Source organism: Mycteria americana, chromosome Z, assembly GCF_035582795.1.
Source record: "Mycteria americana isolate JAX WOST 10 ecotype Jacksonville Zoo and Gardens chromosome Z, USCA_MyAme_1.0, whole genome shotgun sequence".
NCBI classification, from domain to species: Eukaryota; Metazoa; Chordata; class Aves; order Ciconiiformes; family Ciconiidae; genus Mycteria; species Mycteria americana.
Genome location: NC_134396.1, coordinates 76644280 through 76666108, shown reverse-complemented (window position 1 = coordinate 76666108; position 21829 = coordinate 76644280). Strand labels below are relative to the sequence as shown.

General features: G+C 39.8%; 1 protein-coding gene across 1 annotated transcript in view; it reads right to left on the bottom strand.

Annotated features, from left to right (window-relative positions):
- Positions 1-714: 714 nt before the first annotated feature.
- The window catches only part of ADGRV1 (adhesion G protein-coupled receptor V1), a 293978-nt gene continuing 272863 nt past the window's right edge, over positions 715-21829 (bottom strand). The window contains exons 90-92 of the mRNA XM_075488638.1: positions 12079-12270; positions 9944-10121; positions 715-1168 (exon numbers count right to left, since the gene is read on the bottom strand). Of these exons, the coding sequence (XP_075344753.1) occupies positions 1050-1168; positions 9944-10121; positions 12079-12270 (489 nt within the window). The 3' untranslated portion in view covers positions 715-1049. The remainder of the gene's footprint in view (positions 1169-9943; positions 10122-12078; positions 12271-21829) is intronic.

Genomic DNA, 21829 nt, shown 5'->3' with positions numbered 1-21829 from the left:
GGTATGAAAGGCTTGCATTCTCATTTACTGTATTTCTATACTATGGTCTGAAACATTCAGAGGAAAATTCCCTTGGACTCCTGCTCTAATGTGTTTTTCTTCCAGAGTGTCTGTGCAGAAGCAGAGTTAATGATTCCTACAAGATCAGCCTGCCTCCCCCTCTCAGTTCTGAAATACTTCCTCTCTATTTTCTTTTTTCCGAGGAAGGAACTTTTCTTGCTTGTTTATGACCCCAGATTACTGATCTAACTCCATTTGTAATGCAATACTTGAACCCTTCAATCAGACTAGGGATATCTGTGTAGCACCCACAGAGATTAACAGAAAATTAAACTCTTAGGAATTCCCCATTATTTCTGACTGTGAGAAGAGTGAGAGAGTTTAATATTATGAAACCAGCAAGGTAATGCAGTCGACAGCACGCAGCTGCCAGTGGTTTCACTCTTGTCCTTCATCTCCCCTTCCCTCTGTTTGATTCAGATCATTGCATATTTTGTCATGTCACAATTTAAATTTCAAGCTCTCTGGCTCAAGACTGTGTCTTTCTCTGAATCTGTAAAGTTCACAGATTTGGGTACTCAAAAACCAGTGAGGAAGAGTACAGCTTAGGAAACTTAGAACAACTGTGTAATTAAAAAGCTTTCCTGTCCAACAAGGTGTCTGCATCACCTTCCGGCTCCATAAGCAGCGAGCAGAAACAACAGGTTGGTTTGTATCAAACGGACTCTATTGCTTTTATTAATCAGTGTTACACGTACAGGTTAATTAAAAAAGCTACAGTTTGTGAAATATGTCATCTAGCTACAAGATACAAATCTAGGCCAATTGCCATAGTATCTATTGATGCTCAGTCACTGTAAAAAATTTACAGTTTATTTTCTGATATACAAAACCTCAAGCAAACATTCCTTGTTAAATGTTCAGTAAAGCTCACAGCATTCTACTACACAGTTTCATATAGTGTTTTAGTGCAAAAGGAAGTAAAAATATAAAAATACTGAGGCTTGAATTACAAAAAAACCAACAAAAAACCCAAGCAAGCCGTGGAGTTAGAGATGAGTGTCTGCTATAGGTATTCTTCTAAGCTCTACGATCTGGGAGTTAGCCATGCTGCCACCATCCTGGCTGCCATGACAAGATTCATTATCACTGACGCTGATACCTGCACCTGAAACAGTGAAACAAACAAAAAAAGAATCAGTGAGAATGAAATCCCGACACAGAAATGGTGATAACATGTCCGGCTCTGCTTTATTCTGATTATTGACATGCTTCCCTACCCCACAACGATGTGGCAAGTTTCCTCTTACTAGTCTACAATTCTGAATCCACAGATTATAACATTATCTGACGTAGTTTTGTACCCTCCAGATAAGCTTTTTCATAATCCACTGTCACTTTATTTGTCTCAGTAAATGGTACAATAGCTATTGAGAGGTTGCCTTGAAATCACAAGAGCATAAATCAAGGCCTGGCTTGGGCTGGATTCGTGGTCTGGCTGTTACAGTCTGGTATTTCCAAGGACTTCTTCATGAAGGATGGATTTTTAATGATACAATTTCCCTGTTAAACTATAATTCCAGCTGTTTTAATAGGATTGTAATTTCAACATGAGAAAAGACGCTGACTAAATATTCTTTAAACCCACATTTGGCACAAGCTGGTGTATTGTGTTTTTCTTCTACTGTGAGAGAATACTAGACTTTGGCCCATGGAAACTTCCAAAACATGCCTGGAAGAGACCTCAGGAGGCCACCTTCCCCATCCTTTTGTCACAGGAGTTCTGTTAGCTTGTTGCTTCCTTGTTGGTTTTTGGGGGTTTTGGGGCTTTTTTGGGAGGAGGTTTGAGTTGATTAGTGTGAAGATACATAAACCTGCACTAGTTTTTATGAAATGTGTATTTTTTCAGACCACTTCTTCATAGAGTACCAGTTGTAACTATAAACTTCAGTGCATTTTCAGCTCCTCTCTGTGAGCTGTAGAGCGAATCCTAAAAAATACATGGGTCCTGTTAGGATTTAGGGCGTCTAGGCTTTAAATGTGTTGAGAACTGCACATCAGTGTATTTAGGCATGGTGATTTCAAGACAGACTAATTTCAGGCATGGTCTTACAGCAATGTCACTTACAAATAACTAGGGAAGCTATTCATTTTAGGGAGAACTAGATCTGTAACTACACACAGTTCAAGTGAGTTGCAAAGGAATGACATTTGGCTCAAAAAGCCCCAAACAGCCTATGCTGGGAGAGGCAGTGATTTGCATTTTCATACTAAAAAATATTTTCAGGGGTTTCTATCAGTTGTATAGTGCATCTCTTATGTCTGCCTCAGCTGACATTCCAGGCTTGGGCTTGTTCAGCAAAAGACAAGATAAGGGTCATTTACATTTTTGGAGATACTGCATCATTTTTTACAAAGTTTTTCCATAGCACCCTTCCTTCCACCATCCCCCAAGTAGAAAAGAAGTACGGAAAAGGGGGCAGGGGTGGGATGCTGCTTTGCTGTGGGAAGTCAGGCTGCAATCTTGAGTAAGGAGCTTGGTTCAGAGAACCTGAGCAGAAGAACCTGCAGGACTAGGCAGGCTCTCCTGCAGAGGTCTGGAAGAAGTCCTGGTGGGGGCCAAACTCGGGTGCAGCGCTGCGTGAACCCAGCCCTACTGCATCCAGGTGAAAAGTGGGTATTTCTGCACTGTGGTCGTTCCTACACCTGGTTTTGGTGTTTGGGTCATGGAGTGAACATGCATTCATTGACATCTACTAGATGAGTCCTGCTCTTGCATCTGTATGACCCAAGCTCTTGAGAGACTGGCAATTACTGTCAGAGTATGACAAGAGTAAAAATCCATCAGCGTACAGAGATACAATAATAAAGACAAGAAGATTAGGTCTGAATCATTAAAATACTTGTTTATAAGTGTACTGAAGATGATTAAGCTGTACTTACTGATTTAAATTTATACCTATATTTAACCTTTTCATTGAATCATGGTCCTAATAACTAAAAGCTGCTTGAAAGTCTTGGGAAAAACAGCAATTGCATAAGCAAGTTATTTGGTGTTTTTTTTTTTTCTTATCTTCTCTAAAGCTGTTTGTTTTAGAAAGGAAACATGAGTGTAATAGAGAAGACAAATCAGACTGCTGTATTTACCATTTGGGGGCGGAAGAACAAGGTAATAACCTTGAAGTAAATAAAATATTTTGAATGGAGAAACAAAACAATACTTCTTATGTAGCATCATTAACGTTGGAATTCACTCAAAATATTTCTTAAGGCTGAAGAGGGTACAAATTTCAAAAAGGGAAAAAATACATTTCTGAAAATGTTTAAAATCATATTATAGAAATATGATCATCCCGGGTTCAGATTTTAAGGTGAACACTGACTGTTGGGGTTAGAAAGATATTTGTCTTCCTGGAGGCTATACTGCAATTATTCAGTATGGGGTTTCTTAAAGAATCTCATACTGGTCACTATAAAAAGATCAGATACTGGTCTAATACGATATTACACTATGTATATTCTTCAACGTCATATATGTGCATGCTTTGTGCATGCTTTGTTCAAAGTGAGAGGAGATATTTTTCGTTACGGAGGTTCTTATCAGGAATGTGGTAAACCAGAGACTGAAGTAGGCTACTTCGGGTTTACAAGAGCCTTGTTCTGCTGCTGATGCAAAACCAAACTATGTAAGGGCAGATCCTTTTTAGGAATGAGAGCTGAAATGTAACCAGGATACCAGCTTACCAAATAGCATACTGGGAAGGGTATGGCTGTTTACACGATGGAGTTTCACAGAGTTCATAGGTCCGGCTTGTTCTCAGATTAGAGCAGAATTTAAACTCAATCAGACCCCCAAAAGCATGTACTCCCCTAGAGATGCTAGAGTTGGATGGTAGGTATGTAGCGGGGAGTATTACTCTTCCCCAGTTTGTGAAGAAACTATTTTAAGAAAAAGACGCAGGAAAACGAGGCCTTTCTTCCTTTCTTTTTGTGTCAAAGGACTAGCTAGAAACTGAAAAGTCACAGCTTGCTTTGCAAACCCAGCGAGATCCCTCCAGTGACATCTACTGGTTGAAGCATTTTGTCACTGCATTCCTACGTGCCTTTGAACACCAGCTGTTATCATCTGCTCGTTCAGATATATCTCAAAATTTCACTAAAACATTTTAAGGGAGACAGAGTTTCTCTTGTAATTACTGTACTCATATCTCTGGGGAGACTTTTTATCTCATAAGCACTTCCATCTTGCTTTCTGAATCAATCATGATTTATCTTGTATGTGTAAGACAGAAATGAATAAGCTACACAAACCAACTTTAATTCTTCTTTCAGAGTTTTGACTTTACAGAAATGACACCAACAGACATCCAGACTTCTATGAATAAAGTTCAGATTGGACTAAAAATGCTTCCTGGATATTATGCAGTCATGTTCCACAGTCCACAGGTAGCACATTTGTGAGCAATCACAAATGAGAAGTTGAATGAATATGCAAACTGGCTACCCTTCCTTCCTTTTTTTCTGTGAAGTGAGCCCTTCAAAACAGAAATGACGCAGGTTGATAAGGCAGGGCACAAATCTGGCGCTTTGCCACTGTCTACAATTTATCTGCCCTGTGACAGACGGTCTCCAGGATGTTGCACTGAACACGTTTCAGAATTTGAAATTTCAAATGTTTCATCTAGTTCAGGATGCCCAACATGTGATGCTTAATTCTTAAGCCAGGCATCTACAGTGGTAACACCAAGGTTTAAAAAATGCTGACTTTGGAACCCTAGCTGTACTAGACTGAAAATTATGAGTTGGTTTATATAGCATCGTTATTGTAATAGCTGCATTTGTGTGGGTTTTTTAACTTATACAGTAGATTTTTCCAGGTATTCTCCATGTAGAATATTTATTTAGAATTTACCATATATGTCTCTGTTAAGAACAAAAATACACTGAGATGTGGATGTAGCAATATCCTTCATTGATATTGTCCAATATATAGTTCATAGAATGATATCATAGAGTCATAGAATGGTTTGGGTTGGAAAGGACCTTAAAGATCATCTAGTTCCAACCCCCCTGCCATGGGCAGGGACACCTTCCACTAGACCAGGCTGCTCAAAGCCCCATCCAACCTGGCCTTGAACACTTCCAGGGATGGGGCATCCACAACTTCTCTGGGCAGCCTCTGCCAGTGCCTCACCACCCTCAGAGTGAATAAAATATTTGGAAAGTACCATGTGCTAGGCTGGTATGCTCTGCTCTAACCTATAAATGCCTTTGCAAGCAACTTCCTACAGGGGTGGGTCAACAGTCAGCACTGGAGGGGTTTGGGCCTCTCTCAAAGGCTTTGCTGTGCCTTGCATTCACATCCCAACTTGCATTCACATCCCACCACCCAAAGGAATGAGTTGGTTCAGTTTTGGGCATCACAGAAGGGGGAGGACAAAGACATTTGTAGGAGATGGGAATATGGATGGAAGCTCAGAGATCAGTAAAGCTATTGTGCATTTATGGTATTTATGCTTCAGAGAGCAAAGCTCACGGACAACTTGCTGCTTTGGGACAGATTCCATCTACTTTTATACTGTTGGCTCCCTTTTTAACTTCCCAGCACTAACCAGAGTAGAAGTCCTTAGGGAATTCTGCTATATTGGGCTTTAGCCTCAATGACAGTAACATACGACTGTGACAATCTGGATGGCAATGCTCTTATTAAATTGTCTAGCAATATAAACCTTGCACAAGAAATCAGAGGAAAAATGAGATCTAGTCCAAAATGACAGCACTTTTAAAGTTAATTAGTGCAATTAACAAAAACTAATTAGTAAATAATTGTCCTTCTCAGTATAAGCTAAGCCTTTGATTCATTATAAAACCCATAAATGAAATATAATAAAATAAATAATTTAAGTCAAATTAATAAACATTAAAAAAAATGTTTTAGCACATTTCAATAGGCAGGACATGATCCTAAATTATTTTTTCCTACCATAATTGTTCTATAATTTCCTTCACATAAACTGCCTTGGAGCCGGCTGGCCTTCCAAAAGGCTCCCACAGTATGATGAGGTGATATAGTGAGCATAGTGAATCTTAACTATATATTTCTGTATGGACATGAACATATTTGATGGTAAGGAGAAATTAATTGATAAGGCATTCAGAGGCCATGGCTTTATGATATAAGAAGTCTAGCTTTCGGATATCTTGCACCACACAAAAAATTGTTTGGTACAAAACAAAAAATTGGCCATGTGATACAAAGCTTGCATAAAACTAGCATAAAAGCTGGCTAGGAAACAGTACACTGTTGTACACCTAATTTGCTAGAAATGCAGTTGTATGTCTTCATCTGACCCAGTCCGTATTTCAGGTTAATCTGTAATTAGGCCCAGCATTAATGATTATGGAACCAAGGGCTAAGTGCATAGTTCTACGACACATTTCTTTAGCAATAAGGCCAAGTGTGCCAATGCATCTATTTGTGGAGCTGCACTGCAAACTGCAAATTACTAAACCATTGCAAGTTAAAGAATAAAGTTGTGCTGGGGGGGGGGTGTTTGATTTTTTTAACCTGCATCAGTCATCCTTCATTTCTACTGCTGAGAGTGACCAGCTGCAGTGCAAGGGTGGGGCAGGAGGACAGGAATGAGATTTTAGCTTTGCTCTGATTATACCCTCATTCGCACTCATCCTGGCTGCCAGATTAAACCTTGCGGCTACAGACAGTGAGCATAAATTAAAGTAACCTTCAGACAGCTCCAAACTACATAAGCAGAAAGGACAGATGAAGTGCAAAGAGGCATAGAGACATTTTTGCATATTCCTCTGCTAATCAGTGCTGATCCTCAGCCAGCCTTCAGAGTGGGAGCTAATATTTTAGCACAGCCAAGGCTGAGTTTGGTTATAGATTGACAGTTTTAGGGAATGACAGATAATGGAGGTTTCTGTTTCTGCTTATCAGAGGTAAACCTCAAGCAATAGCAGAACAAGCATTTCTATTCTTCCTCTACACCCAAAAGCCACACCATAAAAACAGCTAATGTGGTGCAAAGCACCTTGTCCCTGCTCGCCCAGGGGCTTGTCTGCTTGAGATGAGGAATTCTTAGCCTACTGAAATAAAGCCTGGTCAAAAAGGTTTGAGAAGCACTACTTACAGCAAATGACAGACAAGAGCAAGGCAGCAAGAAGGCATCTCAGCTGCCCATACATTTTAGCCTATTTAGAGAAGAGGTGCTGGTCTTCCAGTTGCTGATGACCACTGCTTCCTTGGAGCTGGGACTGGTACTCAAAGGGCACCAAACTGATGTGAAGCAGGAAGGGGAGAGGGAGAGAGGGGGAGAGGAAGAAGAGGAAGAGGAAGAGGGAGAGGAGAAGTCTCTAACCTGAGTTGTTGTGGTTTCATGTAAGTAGGAGCAACGATGCAAGAGAGGAAGAAGAAATGTGCTGCCAGGAAGGACCAGGAGACAGGCTCCTTTCAGTGCCTGCTAGCTTAACTGTGTCATAAAATTCCTGTCAGACCACAGCTCAGTGAATACTTTAGCAGCATAAGCCTGTACTGCCAAACAGAGAAGAAATCCCACTTTCCACCACCTCATCTCCCTTTCTATTGCTTCCACGTGGTTCCCTCCCTCGTGCCATCAGAAGCACCTTGACTCCTTGGCCATGCACTGAACTGGACTGGAGAGCAGGTCTGGATGAAAATAATAAAACAGATATGATCCTTAGTTCCAGAAAAGCTCACTTTTTGGGTTTAAAGTATGTGTTGAGCTACAGCTTGTATCTAAGGCAATAGCTGATAAACATTTACTTTGGTGGTTAAAGCTCCTCTAACCTCAACACCACCTCTTCAGTTTGGCTTGTTCAAATGCTGTACGTGGGGCTGGAACCAGATGGGACAACTGGTTTTGCTTCAAAATAATCTTTTTTTGCCCCTGTAATGTTGCTGGGGACACAGTTTGGGCACATGAATAAGCATTGGGGTAAAATTGTCAGGTACTACTTGAATCAGTAATGCAAACAAAAATATTTTTGTCCAGCTGTGGCCTGAGGTCTCTGCTTCAAATCACATTAATACGAAAGGCTCATAAGAACAAATGATAATAAAATATTAATAAAGAAAACAATAACGAAATTTAGGCAAAATAATCAAAAGCTGGTTCTAGACCTCCTTCCTTTAGAATGACTGAAAACAAATAACTAAGGATGGAGCTTGAAGATTTATTGAAAAATCATTAAGTGCTAAAGTTGTGGTGAATTATATTAACCATGAGTGTTAACTACTGCTGTTGCCTAGATTGTTCTTCATGATTTAAGACTCAGTCTACCACAGTGCGTAGAGTTTACTGCAGAAAATAGGCCAACTAATGTCAACTGAACTGCTTAAGCAGTAAACACTGTGTGCAATGGTGGGAGCGTAGATGTGAATGGCTTCATATCTTATTAACTATCTATGAATTATCTGGTTTCCTTCAAAATATTCAGGAAGGAGTAAAAAAGTAAGAGCTACCTTCTTGGGTACATAAAAAAAAGGTTTGCAACTGTAAGCTTATGCACCTAGATTTGAAAGTCTTGCCCGAAATCTTTAACTGCATAACAAAGTAGAAGTAATCTGCAAAATGTCTGGGAAAATTAATAGGTACAATACAGATTTTGTGACAGTCTTCATGAAAATTTGTATTTCTTAGCACTAGGCCAGTTATTAATCATCCAATTATCTTCATAATTAGAAGAGATTTCTGCAATGGAAAATGGCTTAGGTGATAAAGTATTATGAATATACTGAATAAAACTACCCCTTCATTAGCAGCATTCTCAGTCTTCCAATCAGTTTGACTGTGTTCCTTGGTGTCACTGAAAGGAACAAACTCCTGAAATTATCGGTGCCAGAGCACTTAACCTGCTAATGTCACCAGTACCTCACTGTTGTCTCTGGCAAGGCTCGATGGTATCCCCAAAGATCATTAGGTGACCTCCTACTACCAAGCTCGTCCATTTGTATTTCAGCTGGTGCCTAGAGGAGGTGGGCTTGGGTTAGCATCTCCCAGGTCTTATCAGGTGGCGCTCCTTTGCCTTTGTGGTTGTCTTATCAGACAGTCCCATGTTGACCTATCTTTGAATCAGGTTTCAATTAATTTCTTCTGTCTGTGGCCATGTCTGGCTATCTATTTATATCACCATTTGAATAACCTGAAGTTTCATTGGTGGAGTGGGTGAGAAGGCAGAAAAGCAATACACAACTGAGGGCAAAGCCTGGGATTTTGAAGACTTGAGCTCTAAGGCTATTGAGGGGAATCTGATTACAAATGCTTTGTTTTGCAGGTGTAGTTTGAGTGTGGACACCTCGATGGCCTCCCCTGCTTCTGTCCTCCATCAGCATGGTGAACTCATCACAGCTGGCTCTTGTGTTTGGGCAGAAATCTATCTAGTTTATCTTTCCAGTGTACACCGTTTTTCAGGTCCAAATGTATTTTATATAAATAGTTTGTCTCACTCTTATTGGGAGAATCAATATTTATGAAGTTATGCTGTTTCCCACAGATATATATATATATATAAAATAAAGATAGGCATTGTATATACTCTATATATCAATTTGAAAAAGAAAGGAAAAGAAGACGAGACAGCCCATGTCTAGAGGCAGCAAGTTAGCCATTTAAGCACCTGTGAAAAAATGTCAGAGCCTCCAATTTGCTGCTACTTCCGATAGGTCTGGTTATCATCATGATTCAAAACATAGTTTTGCAGACCCCTTCTCTGTTATTTTAGACAGCCTGCACAATATCTTTCATGGAATAGCAGTCCAAGGCAAAACAAATTTATTTCAGATTTTCACTGGCAATCAGATTATATTAATGGATCTCGTTAATTGGATCTCATGGAACGGTGACACCATTAGGGTGAAGAACAACATAACAACCTCTGAGGAACAAGGAGAAGAGTCACTCACCAGTCTTTAAAGCAAATATTAGGTCATCGAACTCCTGTGATTCCTCATCAGCAACCAATGAGCTGGTACTAAATCCTCCAGAAGGGTGGAAAACGTTGCCATTTTGTGGACTCTGCTTAAAGGCAGCACTAGCTTGACTAGCAGGCTGCAAGGATGCCCTCTCCCAGTCTGCAGGCACCTGCAAAGTTTAAAAAGACAGAGAAATGCAGTAATCACCTAAACTATAGTATACAAACTGGAAACTATGACCAGAGCCGAACTCAAGACCAAGAGATTTTGGAACCAGCTATTCTGTCACTTCTATAGCAAATGAGGCAGCCTTTTTTTTTTTTTTTTTTAATTTTTATATATATATATATATATATATATATAACCCTCAATTACAAGTCATTTAACCTTGAGTTTATTATGCCTGTCCTAGTTATCTCAAAAAGTTGAAAAAATATTGCTATTTCTGAACATTAGCCCCTGGTATGGAGAACTTTAATTCAAGCACTGAAAGGTTCCAGCTCACTCTTCTCTCACCACTGCCTCTTCCCCTGCTGGACCCTGCTTCTCCCTTCTATAGCCACCAATCATCATTACTTTCCATTATATGATCTACAGTTGGCAACCTCCTGCTTCCCATGTTTACCAATACAATATTTTAAGGTAATTTGCCAGTCTTTGAAGGATCTGGTGGTGGTATACAGCCCTACAGTTTTGATATCAACTTTGCTATAGTTCATCTGCCACTTCAGTTTAAGGTAGAGCTCCACAAAAAATCAGAATTTCAGTTCATGAGAAAAGAGGTGGTTTTGAAAATCTATCTCCTCCTTAAATGTGATGAAAAGCTAAAATACTGAACTCTAAAAAAATCAATTTTAGGACAATCAAAATATATTTTCTTTTTATTGTTTATCCACTCTTTAGGAGCTCAGGAACATAAAAGCTTGCCATGTAGAGCTGAGAAGTTTTCTGTCCACTAAACTGGGGAGTCAGGCACCACCTTAAGTGATACATTGAGAAGTTGAACAAATTTAGTGGTCTGCCAAGCGGCAGCTGAGGAGCTTTAAAATCCAGACAAACCTACAGTCAAGCAGGTAGAGAAATGGGCAAAACAGCTGCCAGGTGAGCAGCTTGGTTTCCACAAAAATTATTACTACAACTGACATGTTCCCTTGAAATATTTCCATTCCATTAAATTGGTGTTTTCCCTGGAAAAACTGTTTAGATGGAAAATTTTCAACTAGCTCTATCAACATGCACATGTACATAGCAGCAAAAGTCACCTTGGTTTACTACAGGTGGTGAAAAGTGATACTAGCAGCATTCCAGTTCCAGCAACAAAGAGATTGAAAATAATGTCCCTCAAAATGTCTTCCCTTCCCTTCCCTTCCCTTCCCTTCCCTTCCCTTCCCTTCCCTTCCCTTCCCTTCCCTTCCCTTCCCTTCCCTTCCCTTCCCTTCCCTTCCCTTCCCTTCCCTTCCCTTCCCTTCCCTTCCCTTCCCTTCCCTTCCCTTCCCTTCCCTTCCCTTCCCTTCCCTTCCCTTCCCTTCCCTTCCCTTCCCTTCCCTTCCCTTCCCTTCCCTTCCCTTCCCTTCCCTTCCCTTCCCTTCCCTTCCCCTTTCCTTCCCCTTCCCCTTCCCTTCCCCTTCCCCTTCCCTTCCCCTCTTTTTTTTCTTCTTTTCTTTTCTTTCTTTTCTCTTTTCTCTTTTCCATTCCATTCCACTCTAAGTTTATTCTAATTTTATTCTATTCTATTAAATTTCCAGAAATTTGGCACAGCATGACTTTGGAAAATTAAAGACTTAAAACTCATCTAAGACCTATAGTAAGCTGAAAGAATTAACTTGATGTTTTGATTTCTCATGACCTACTTTTGACAAAACTTTAACTGGCCTCTATAACAAACTGAAGACTCAAGTAGAAAAGAGGAAATTCTCTAGATGGTATGTTACCAGGGAATTGTAAATTCCAAGAATATCACCATGGCTAAAGATAACAATTTTTATGGTTAAAAAAAAATAATAATCCCCCCAAAGCCAACCTATAATAATTAGCATCTCACTCCTGTGTATTACACTTCAGTACTGCCACTTAAATCTCCGGGTACATTTTCAATACACAACGTAATGACTATAGAGCACTATTACCTCTTCCATAGCACTGATGAGGTTCTGAGTGGACTTGCTGATCTCTCCACCTGCAGCCGGCAGACCACTGCCATGTGTGAAAAACGCCGATCCTGGAGTTGTATGCCCATTCATGTCTACAGTATAACTTGCTTTCACAGGACAGCAAAGTTGGTTGTGCAGGATAAAATATACCACAAAGACATAAAGACCCTGAAACAGAGACAGAAAAAGAGCATCAGCGTGTGAAATGCAGGGAGCTTAGATCAGAGTTTGAACGCAGTCATGGCAAGGTCCTATATACTGTAGCAGATGCCTTCCCTTACACTAGCAGTCCGTGCCTCAAAGGGCTGTAGCCAGTTTCTGTGGAAAATAAGAGACAACATCACTGTCCATCAGAGATCCGGAAGTTAAAAGTAAGTTCGTATCCTGAGGCCTCCAGCTAAACAGACACACACACACAAAACCCAACCCAAAAGAGTCATTGGAAATTATTATTTGGTTGAACCCACACGGTTGCAAAGCAAAGCCAAGATCCCAACGACAACAAAACCAACTCGAGTTTCACAGTTGTCATAATAGTGAAAATGTGGTTAAAGGCCGCCTTTACAATAGGATTTGGCTGCTGGCCCCTAGCCACAATTCTTTATTTCCTTACTGACCTGCTGGCTCTTTGCATTCTTGCCCCAATTTCAATCTCGTGCAAACTGCACTGCTGCCGTCACAGATACCAAGTTGTAACTATAAATTAGATTCTCTATGATATCCACTAATTCAGCACTGTCTTTCATTTGTGATTACTACAAAGGCTCTGCTGTATGCTTCTGCAGTTTGTCTTTAAAACTTGCTAATTTTGACCTTTAAACTTAGCCAAGAACAGTATTATAACGATGTCTTTTGTTTGCAAAGAAATCCAGTGATTGACTTCTGAATATGAAATCTGACTTTCTCTAATTCTTAAGTTGCACTAATACTGAGGGAAAATAATCCATTTCAATTGATTAATCAACCAGTTTAATAATTACTAAAGAAGGGGTTAACCAAAAGAGTACAGAAAGAAGACTTCTGGATTCTTCCCAATTGCTGCAATACAATTACATTTGCATTGTTTTTTGTATTTCACATTGTCCTCTAGACCCCTGAAACCAATTGTACTAAACAGAACAATTTATTGCAAAGGTACCCATTGGCATGAAAGTAATAACTGGGATTATAAACAGTAAGGAGTTTAATCTAATTATAGTTGGGAATTCCTAATGGAAGGAATTTTGAAAATACATGGAGACTGCAAATACCCAAGATATATGTTCGTCTCCATCCGTATAAAACAGGTAGCAGCACTTCATGATCCACAGATTCATAATTTCTAATGCCAAAACTGTATGACAAAACTGTCTGGTCCAAAGTGACACATAACAGAAGTTAATGGGACTCAATGGGATTTCAACCTCAGCTGGTCAAACACTGGAAATATCCTCATATAGCTGGCTGCTATAAACCCATACAGCTCTGTGTGTGCATTTTTTTAACCGCAAACCAGCAAAGAAAAGTGTTAAAAACAACTTTTTTGTTAAAACATTTTCCCACTTTTTTATTGTTTTTTGTCACGAGGACCCCAGAGCAGTTAACTGAGAGGAAATTTCTTTGTGATACATGTAAGTAAATACATTCAAAAAAACTGATGCAAACACATGTTGCACTTAAGAGACACTAAAAAGGAACCAAAATGTCCTTTCATCCTATAAACAAATCCAAGGACTCTGATGTAGGTCAAGCATAATGGGACCAGCAAATGGATTTCTTTTAATTTAAGTTGTTTAATGGATATGAAAAGGATAAAAAACCCAAGAAGAACAGATAACAGTGACGACACTGAATTCAGAGCAGCCTCTGGCATTTCGGTCTCTGAGGAGCTAGCCACAAAAGTTGCACACAAGTTTCAAGCAGTTTTGTACTTTTCAAGAAAACCCATTAGCTGAAAATGCTGCACAGCCCTGTCTTTGAGAACCGCAGGGACAAAGGCATTGGTATGCAAGGCCCATGCCATGTCATTCTCCTGTGCAGCCCCAAGTGTGGACACTCACTCTTCTAAAACAAACAAACATGGAATAAAGTGCCACAATTATCTCCTTAACTCGGCCTGGTGTCCTGATTTAAGTCTCTGTGTGTTTCGGACAGTGCTATTTCTGAGCAACTATTGTTCTACCAGAACCACAGAAAGGCATTTTGACACCCAAAGCATCCTTGCTGCCACTCCTCCCTGCTGCCACCACTTCTTCCTCTTGCTGTCACTCAGAGACGCAGACCCTTGTCCTGGGCAGCGGAAGCCAGCATCCCCAAGATGCATCGCCTCGTGTAGCACTTCTGCTGCAGCCCTCCTTTTCTCGAGGCTGAGAAGGAACTTCAGTGTGTGCAATTCAGGGAACTCCCATAAATTGATGCAGACGGGCGATGAGACAGCTCCTCTGGGTCCTTCCATAATGACTTATTTGACTGTCTTAAGGACAGGAGGAGTCACAGGCCAAGTTAGCTAACAAACAAAAATTGTGAGTTTTACTTCTCCCACTCTTGTAAAATATTATGGCAATGCCTTACAAACAGAAGCTTATGCCTAACAAAACCCAACACTCCTAAGTAGGTTATACATTTACACAGGAATTGTGTTGCTGGGTAGAAGATTTCTTGCTTAGCTGGAAAAGGGATGGAACCTTCTTTGACCCATAGTCCTACCCAAATCTAGAGTCTCAAGAAGATACACTCTGTAGAGGCGAGTTCCTACGTGCCATCACTGTGGTTTTTTTTGAAGTATCAAAAGGGGTTTGTGGTCTTATTCTCACTACCCTGTGTCTCTATTAGAAACCACTGCAACTGAATTTTGGGAAATCAAAACAAGACAAACGGTCCTGCCCAAACAACACCGAGTTCCAACAATCATACACATGAAGATGACATGGATCAAGTCATGTTGATCCATGTTTATTTTAGCACCAGCAGCTACCAGGCTGTTTACTCTGAAAGAGCACGGGCCACATGCAGACACTTTGGTTGTGTCAGTGCAACCACAGCTTTCATAGTCTCAGTGTTTTTTTCCAAAAGCACTAGTTTGAGAATTGAATTGTCCTTCATCATACTTTTGACACTCATTATGTTCTTTTTCACTTCAACCTTTGGTACTGTAAAAATAGTCTTAAAGCATATGAAAATAAGGCTGTTGGCATTGTAGTATATATTTCACTGTGTTTATCATAGAAACAACTTTGGCCAAGTTGGCACCACTTTACTTTTTCAGAGACACACAGACATTATCCTTGCCAGTTGGACCAAGTATGAAATGCAGAGAATAGTCAAGCTCTGTTGGCAGGTCTACCAGACCTGCAGGATATTCAGAGAAGAAACCTACACACTCCAAAGGGACTGAAAGAAGATAGGTCTGGATATAGATATTAGTAACACAGGCAATGACATCTCTGTTAAAAATGTGGTCAATATTAATTTTGTATTCTTAAGAAGATTTCATAAAGAAACACCAACCTAACCCCAAAAACCCAAACCCCAAAACCTCAGCCTAGTACCAATATCCTCTGCTGTTGCATACAAATTCAGAGCCATTCTCCTCAGCCCACAAGCAAAAGAAACTATTTGGTCTCAGCGTGAAATGACTGATCGCTGACCTGAGAGCTTGCCCTGGGCTCTATGGAAGCAGACTGAACAACTAAGCTAAAGAACTAGGACTCTGGAGGATCTAATTTTAATACTACATAGCTTCTGTGCACTGGGTCCACAGGGCTACTTACAAAACATTTAACCCCATGTCATTTATGGTTACATTATGATAGTAGTATTAATACAATGTCACAGCAAAAGATAAGAGGAAAAGGTGTTACTAATGCGTCTGCTATGGAGGAAGGTGAGAACTACTTCAAGCAGACAATTAGGCTGTTCCGAAGGTGGGAGCACAGACAGGCAACTTACAGCTCTTCTCAGGTATGCGGTGGATGGCTGAAAAATGTTTGTAAGATGCTGTCAGTAAAGGCTGCTTGTTATTTTACTGATATATGCTGATGGAAGACAATTAAACTTTTGTTATTTCATCTCAGCAAGCTGGTCTGTACATCTGCTCTTTTGCACTGTTATGTCAGGGAAAAAATATCCAGAAAACCCACAGGTAGAACTGCCTGAAGGAAAGCTCACATGCAAAAGCGTCCATTGGAACCTTTTAAACCAGTGAGATGGGAACAGCCTCAATGCTGCTCTAGGTTATGCCAGATACTTCACCAGTCTTCTTTTGGATTTGCTATGGATACTTGACCAACATGATTGCCTTCTGTGACTGGTCCAGTGGACAAGGGGAAAGCAGTGGGTCACATGTGCTTTGAGCGTTGCAAGGCTTTCAGCATGGTCTCTCACAGCACTCTGGTACCCAAGTTAGGACATTGTCATCTAGATGGGTAGAGCACTGGGTGGGTAAGAACTTGAGCAAGTCCAGTGGAGGGCCACCAAGATGGTCAGGGTCTCAAGCACATGCCCTGTGAGGACAGGCTGAGGGAACCAGGCTTTTTTGGCATGAAGAAGGCTCAGAAGGGAATTAATAGCCATTAACTGCTATTAGCTTTCCGATAGACAAGAACTGGTTACTGAGAAGACAGAGGAGCATGGCAGGAGAATGAGAGATTCTGGTCCTAAATTGGAAGAGGGGAGGTTCCAACTGGATATAAGGAAACATATTTAATGTGAGGGTAATTAAGCACTGGAACAAGTTGCCCAAAGAGACTGTAGAAAGTTCTCTATAGGAGAAAACGGGAGGTTTTTCCTAGTACATTTTATAATTTGTGGGAGGGTTTTGTGCATGTATGGGTGTGAGGGGGATTCTCATATACAACAGCTTGATTTATTTATTCTGTGGAGTGACAGCTGCAGGAAGCTAGTAAATTAAGGACAGACTTCCACAGCTGCCAATATAAGGACAGAATACATTTTACTCTTCATAAGATCACATGCAGACCTGGAGGACTGATCCATAGCAAGCCTTCATTGCACATTTGACACTCGTAGTCTATCTCTTTATCCTCTAATTCTGCATGTTCCAAGTCACTGTGCTGACACTACAGTATGTCCAAATTTGGAAACTGAGGTAACTCTACTAATTGTAATGAGAAAGGATACAACAGAGTGTAAGCCATCAACAAACCTCTTCATCATCTCCTTTTTACACACTGAGAGAAAACCAAGATGCCTACTGTATCCCATAATTTTAAATTGGCCTTGTGAGATAACGGACTTTTATTGCCCTAATAAAAACAAACACACCAAGGCATTAGATTTTTTTTTTTAAAAACTAATATACATCATACTTCTCACACAAGTATTTTCAACCATGCCTGAAATACCCTACCTTGAAATTGCAAAAACTGTTTTTCCAAGGAGAAGTGGATTCAGATAATGTCATCTATTTTAGAGGAATGGTATTTCTATTTATAAAACTAAAGTATCTTTGCAGGACTTCTGGTAAAGAAAAGTCATTTGAACACTCCCTCAACCTGTTTCAGGGGATGTATCAGCACTAACAAAAATCCCATGCACTCTAGAGAGACATTCTTTGAGTTCCTATTTTAATTTGGAAGATTTCATTTGATAATTCTAATCATGTGACTATATCACTGATCATGTGACTATATCACTAAAAGTTGTTTTTTCGAAAGAGAATATTTTAAGTGAAATCAAGGCTTGTGAAGAAAGACGGTATCTTACGTTAGACCACAAAAAGACCTCTGTGTCCAGAACTGGATCATTCTGATCCTTAGATCACCGTGGCTACAACATGACTATTATTTTTAAAGTTACACATTTATTGGTGCCAAGTGGTAAAAAAACCCAAGAAATCATACAAACAGGTGTCTCTGCCAACAGAAGAGTTGTCTTTACTCAGATCAGCTTTTGAGACTAGCTGTCTGTAGTCACTGTGGAGGAATTTCTACATGCTGGTTTATGCTTTCGTTAGTTTCACTTTAGTTTTTTTAATCTTATCAGGGTGAGATTTAATCTTCTTCTCTGTCTGGACTACGCTAATTTACTCTTGGCAACCAGTCCTAGAAAGTCCTTTCTTGTCAGTTTAATGGTTAGGCTGTCCTTCCTGGGCAGCTGTCAATGGCCACGGGTGCCGTGCCAGTCCTGGTGGCAGCGTCTTGGCTGATGCTTGTGCACCTTAGTGCCTTAGCTGACTTCTTGTGAACTTCCCTGGGGATTTCACTAATTTACTGGAAGTTCTTATGTTGTGGACTTCTCTTTTCTCACGTAGTTTTCCATCACTGGCCAGTCAAAGCCTGCTGTGGATTAACGCTGATTTACATAACAAGTGCCTACTGCTTTTGGGAAAATTACTGGTCTGATTAATCCAGATAATTTGCATGTTTGGCCATGTTCAAGGAGCTAGTATCTGCATAGCAAAAAATGACTCACAATGTTAAGCACATCATATTCAGGAAATTATAATCAGGGCCATTGTACAATGCATGATATATATTTGATATTGTTGTCTTTCCTAATAATTTCTGGCAGAAAATTAGCCATGGAACTAAATATTCATACGCACAATAGCATTAATAATGCTAACCAAGTGCCATACATAAAACATATATAATTCTCTATTTCCTTCTGCAAGTTTCCTTGGTTTAAGAGATAATTATGGTAAATTGCATGCACAGCATTTTTGTGCATGTCTAGGTAGCAAAAAGCAGGCTTTAATGTACATTTTATTTTCTGTATCTTCTTCAACCATATTTTTCCTAGAGAACAGCTTGAAGATCTTTTATTGGTGTCATCATGACAGAAGTATCATCTTAGTCGCATGATACTATATCCTAAGCCATTGCTTAACATCTCCCACTCATAGCTCTCCAGAAATATTAACCTTTGAAATGCAAATCAGATCCTTCTGTTTAAATCTAACTCTTTTTCTTAGCATTCAAAGTGAGTGTTGTAAAAACCATGTCCTTAGCAGTGCAACCCTGCCAATTGGTGATTGACTTTGGACCTACTATGTATCATCAAGGGTTTGACTGTTTATTTGCTGTTAAGCGCCAGTTTTGATGAAGTTGTTATCATTCTTATCAATCATATAATTTCTTTTATCACAGTTTCTACTGGGAACATTTACTGCTTATCTGCACTTTGCTTCTTGAGGTATTTACTCTCTATTTTGCTCTGTACGAAAAGATTTGTGTCAGTTAGAGCTGAAGTTCTAAAAATCCACATAAAAATCAAAAGACAACAATAAATGTAATTGAGGACTGCAAAACTCATACCATCTTGGTAGGCAACATCATAAGACCCCTTGTTGACTAGCCAGCTGCCACCACGTACACATATACATACATGCACAGAAGCCACCATAAAAAATGGAATGAAGAAAAGTAATCATTCATACATCTATCATTAAATTAAGAATGTATTTACAGGTTTGCACTAAGTTATAGTTATTTTTGAGTGCTTTTTTTCTTTTTTTTTGTAAAGTTATAGTTCCACAGATAAAGAGGTTATGGGTATATTCTGTAATAATGATAAAAATACTGTGCTTTCAGCATTATAAATACATTTTCCTAATATTAACGTAACACCTGAAACTTAGTCTAAACTGCCAAGTTTCTCTTTATGCAGAGCCAGCTATGCCAAGACCATGCTGAATCTTGCAGTTTCTACCCAAAGCCAAAGCCATAAATTCCTTTCTGGCAAATTTCATTCAGCTCAGATTTAGTCTAAACTTGGCTCAGGCTTACCTGAAAGGTTCACAAACTTTGGCAAATCTTTAAAAAGCAGATTTGCTTGGATACTCAGGATTCACTATAAATACTTTGTATAGCTCTCAGCACACTTACAGCTACTCCCACACAACAGCCATTTGTACCTCCGATTTCAGCCCTGCAAGTGGTGGAAAAGGTTTTGGGTTTTTTTGTTGTTGTTTGTTTTAAGAGGACAGATTCAAATTTTAAAAGAGAAGTGTTCAGCTTGAAGATGCACTGAAAATATAGCTGCTTAGCCAAACTTGCCAGATGTGCAGATTGGGCTAGAATGAGATTCCGTTCCTTCCTTCCAATCTAGTCATCCCAGAAATATCAAGAAAGCCCTATTTTTGTATTTCAGCTTAGCTGAGGAAGAAACAAACACTGAGTCAAAGACCAAAGGCTCAAAGAGTTGGATAGGCGTGATCTGTGGAGGGCAAACATGGGAGAGTCAGCATGGAGAAGCAGCTTGCAATTGACCTCCGCGGGTCTGGCTGCAGTCCCTCGTTAGAGTACTCTGTGAGATTTGGTAAATCACACCAACCGCACGTGGTAGCAGGAGGCTGAGAACAGCCAAGAGCAGACAAAGCAGACTAGCACCCCATCGTTCCCCATCTCTGCTCTATTTCTCTGCCCAGGGCTTTCTTCCCCTCTGCCTTTTTTTTTTTTTTTTTTCCTTTCCTACACATGTAACAGAAATCGAGGACAGCATCCCTTCATCAAGTCCTCTTTGAGTTAGGTTCTTCTTGTACTTTGTGCCATGTGGAGGACCACTCTGGTAGCAGAAAGGAGCCAGATCACATACCAATTAAAAACGGAATATTTACCCACTGATGAACCTTACACTAAAAAAGAAAAACCAGAGAGACCAAAAGCTGTAAGGTTATTCCTCACATATTTTTCAACTGCATTGACTGTAAAGACCTAGAAATATCAGAGGTCATGAATTTGCACCTATGCTTTACAATATTTTGCAAACATTTACTCTCATAGTTGCTTTCCAAGGTAAACATTTATAACCCTACATGTCAGCTCACACCTTACAGTTGAAGCCTACCACTGTTTTAACTTCTTTCTCAAACAGACGAGAAGTGGCAGGTGAAAAAGCCTTTGTCACCTCTGCCCCTAGGTCAACAGACTCCCTGACTGACAGTGCTAGAGCAGTTAATTCTCTGGCTATATCTGAAAGCAGGCTGAAAGCTAGCGTAGGAAAGCAATACCCATGAGGAAAGTTAGCAATTGAAGAAGTTACATTCAGGGACCATACAAACCAGTGTCACTGAATACAGGTCAATCCTGCCCATTTAAAAAGTCCAGGAAAGTGGTATTTCTACAGCACATTAAAGTATTCTTTTTATTATTTTTTTTGTTAAAGCAGTAATTTCTATTTATGTACATTAATGACAAATACACAGAGTTAAAAGAAACAGGGAATTGAAAGTCAGCATCGACAGGAAGAGCTAAAAGAGAGAAGCTAACTTTGTGTTTATTGCTGAACTTTTACTTGCTTTGACAGAAAATCTCAAAATTAAGAGTTGAGTAAAGGCTAGGAGTTACTGCTATAAGAACATTTTGTCCCTTTAATTGATAATTGATTCTTTCAGTGTCATAATCTCTCTTATGCCTACCGTTATCTCTTTATTTCTTGTTACTCCGTGATGTCTCACTGAGAAATTGGATAGACCATTTATTTAGCAGCATTTCATTGCAGTGCCATAAAAGAGTAAAACTGTAACTGACTGGTGCAACTTCAGTAGCCATAAATGCAAGAAACCTTCAAAAAACTCTGGCTTGGAGGGAACCCAAGGTTTATGTATTACTGCTATAATTACCTTCCATATACCTGCTGCTTGGGTGTTTTAGGGCAAGACTGGTGGGAATAAGGTGTTCTTATACTCCAGCATTCTCTAACTATTGGGAAAACCTTTTGGGGATGCTGCAGCCAGTTAGAGAGCTACAGCCACACAGTGCTGTAAGGAATCAAATAAAGTCTCACC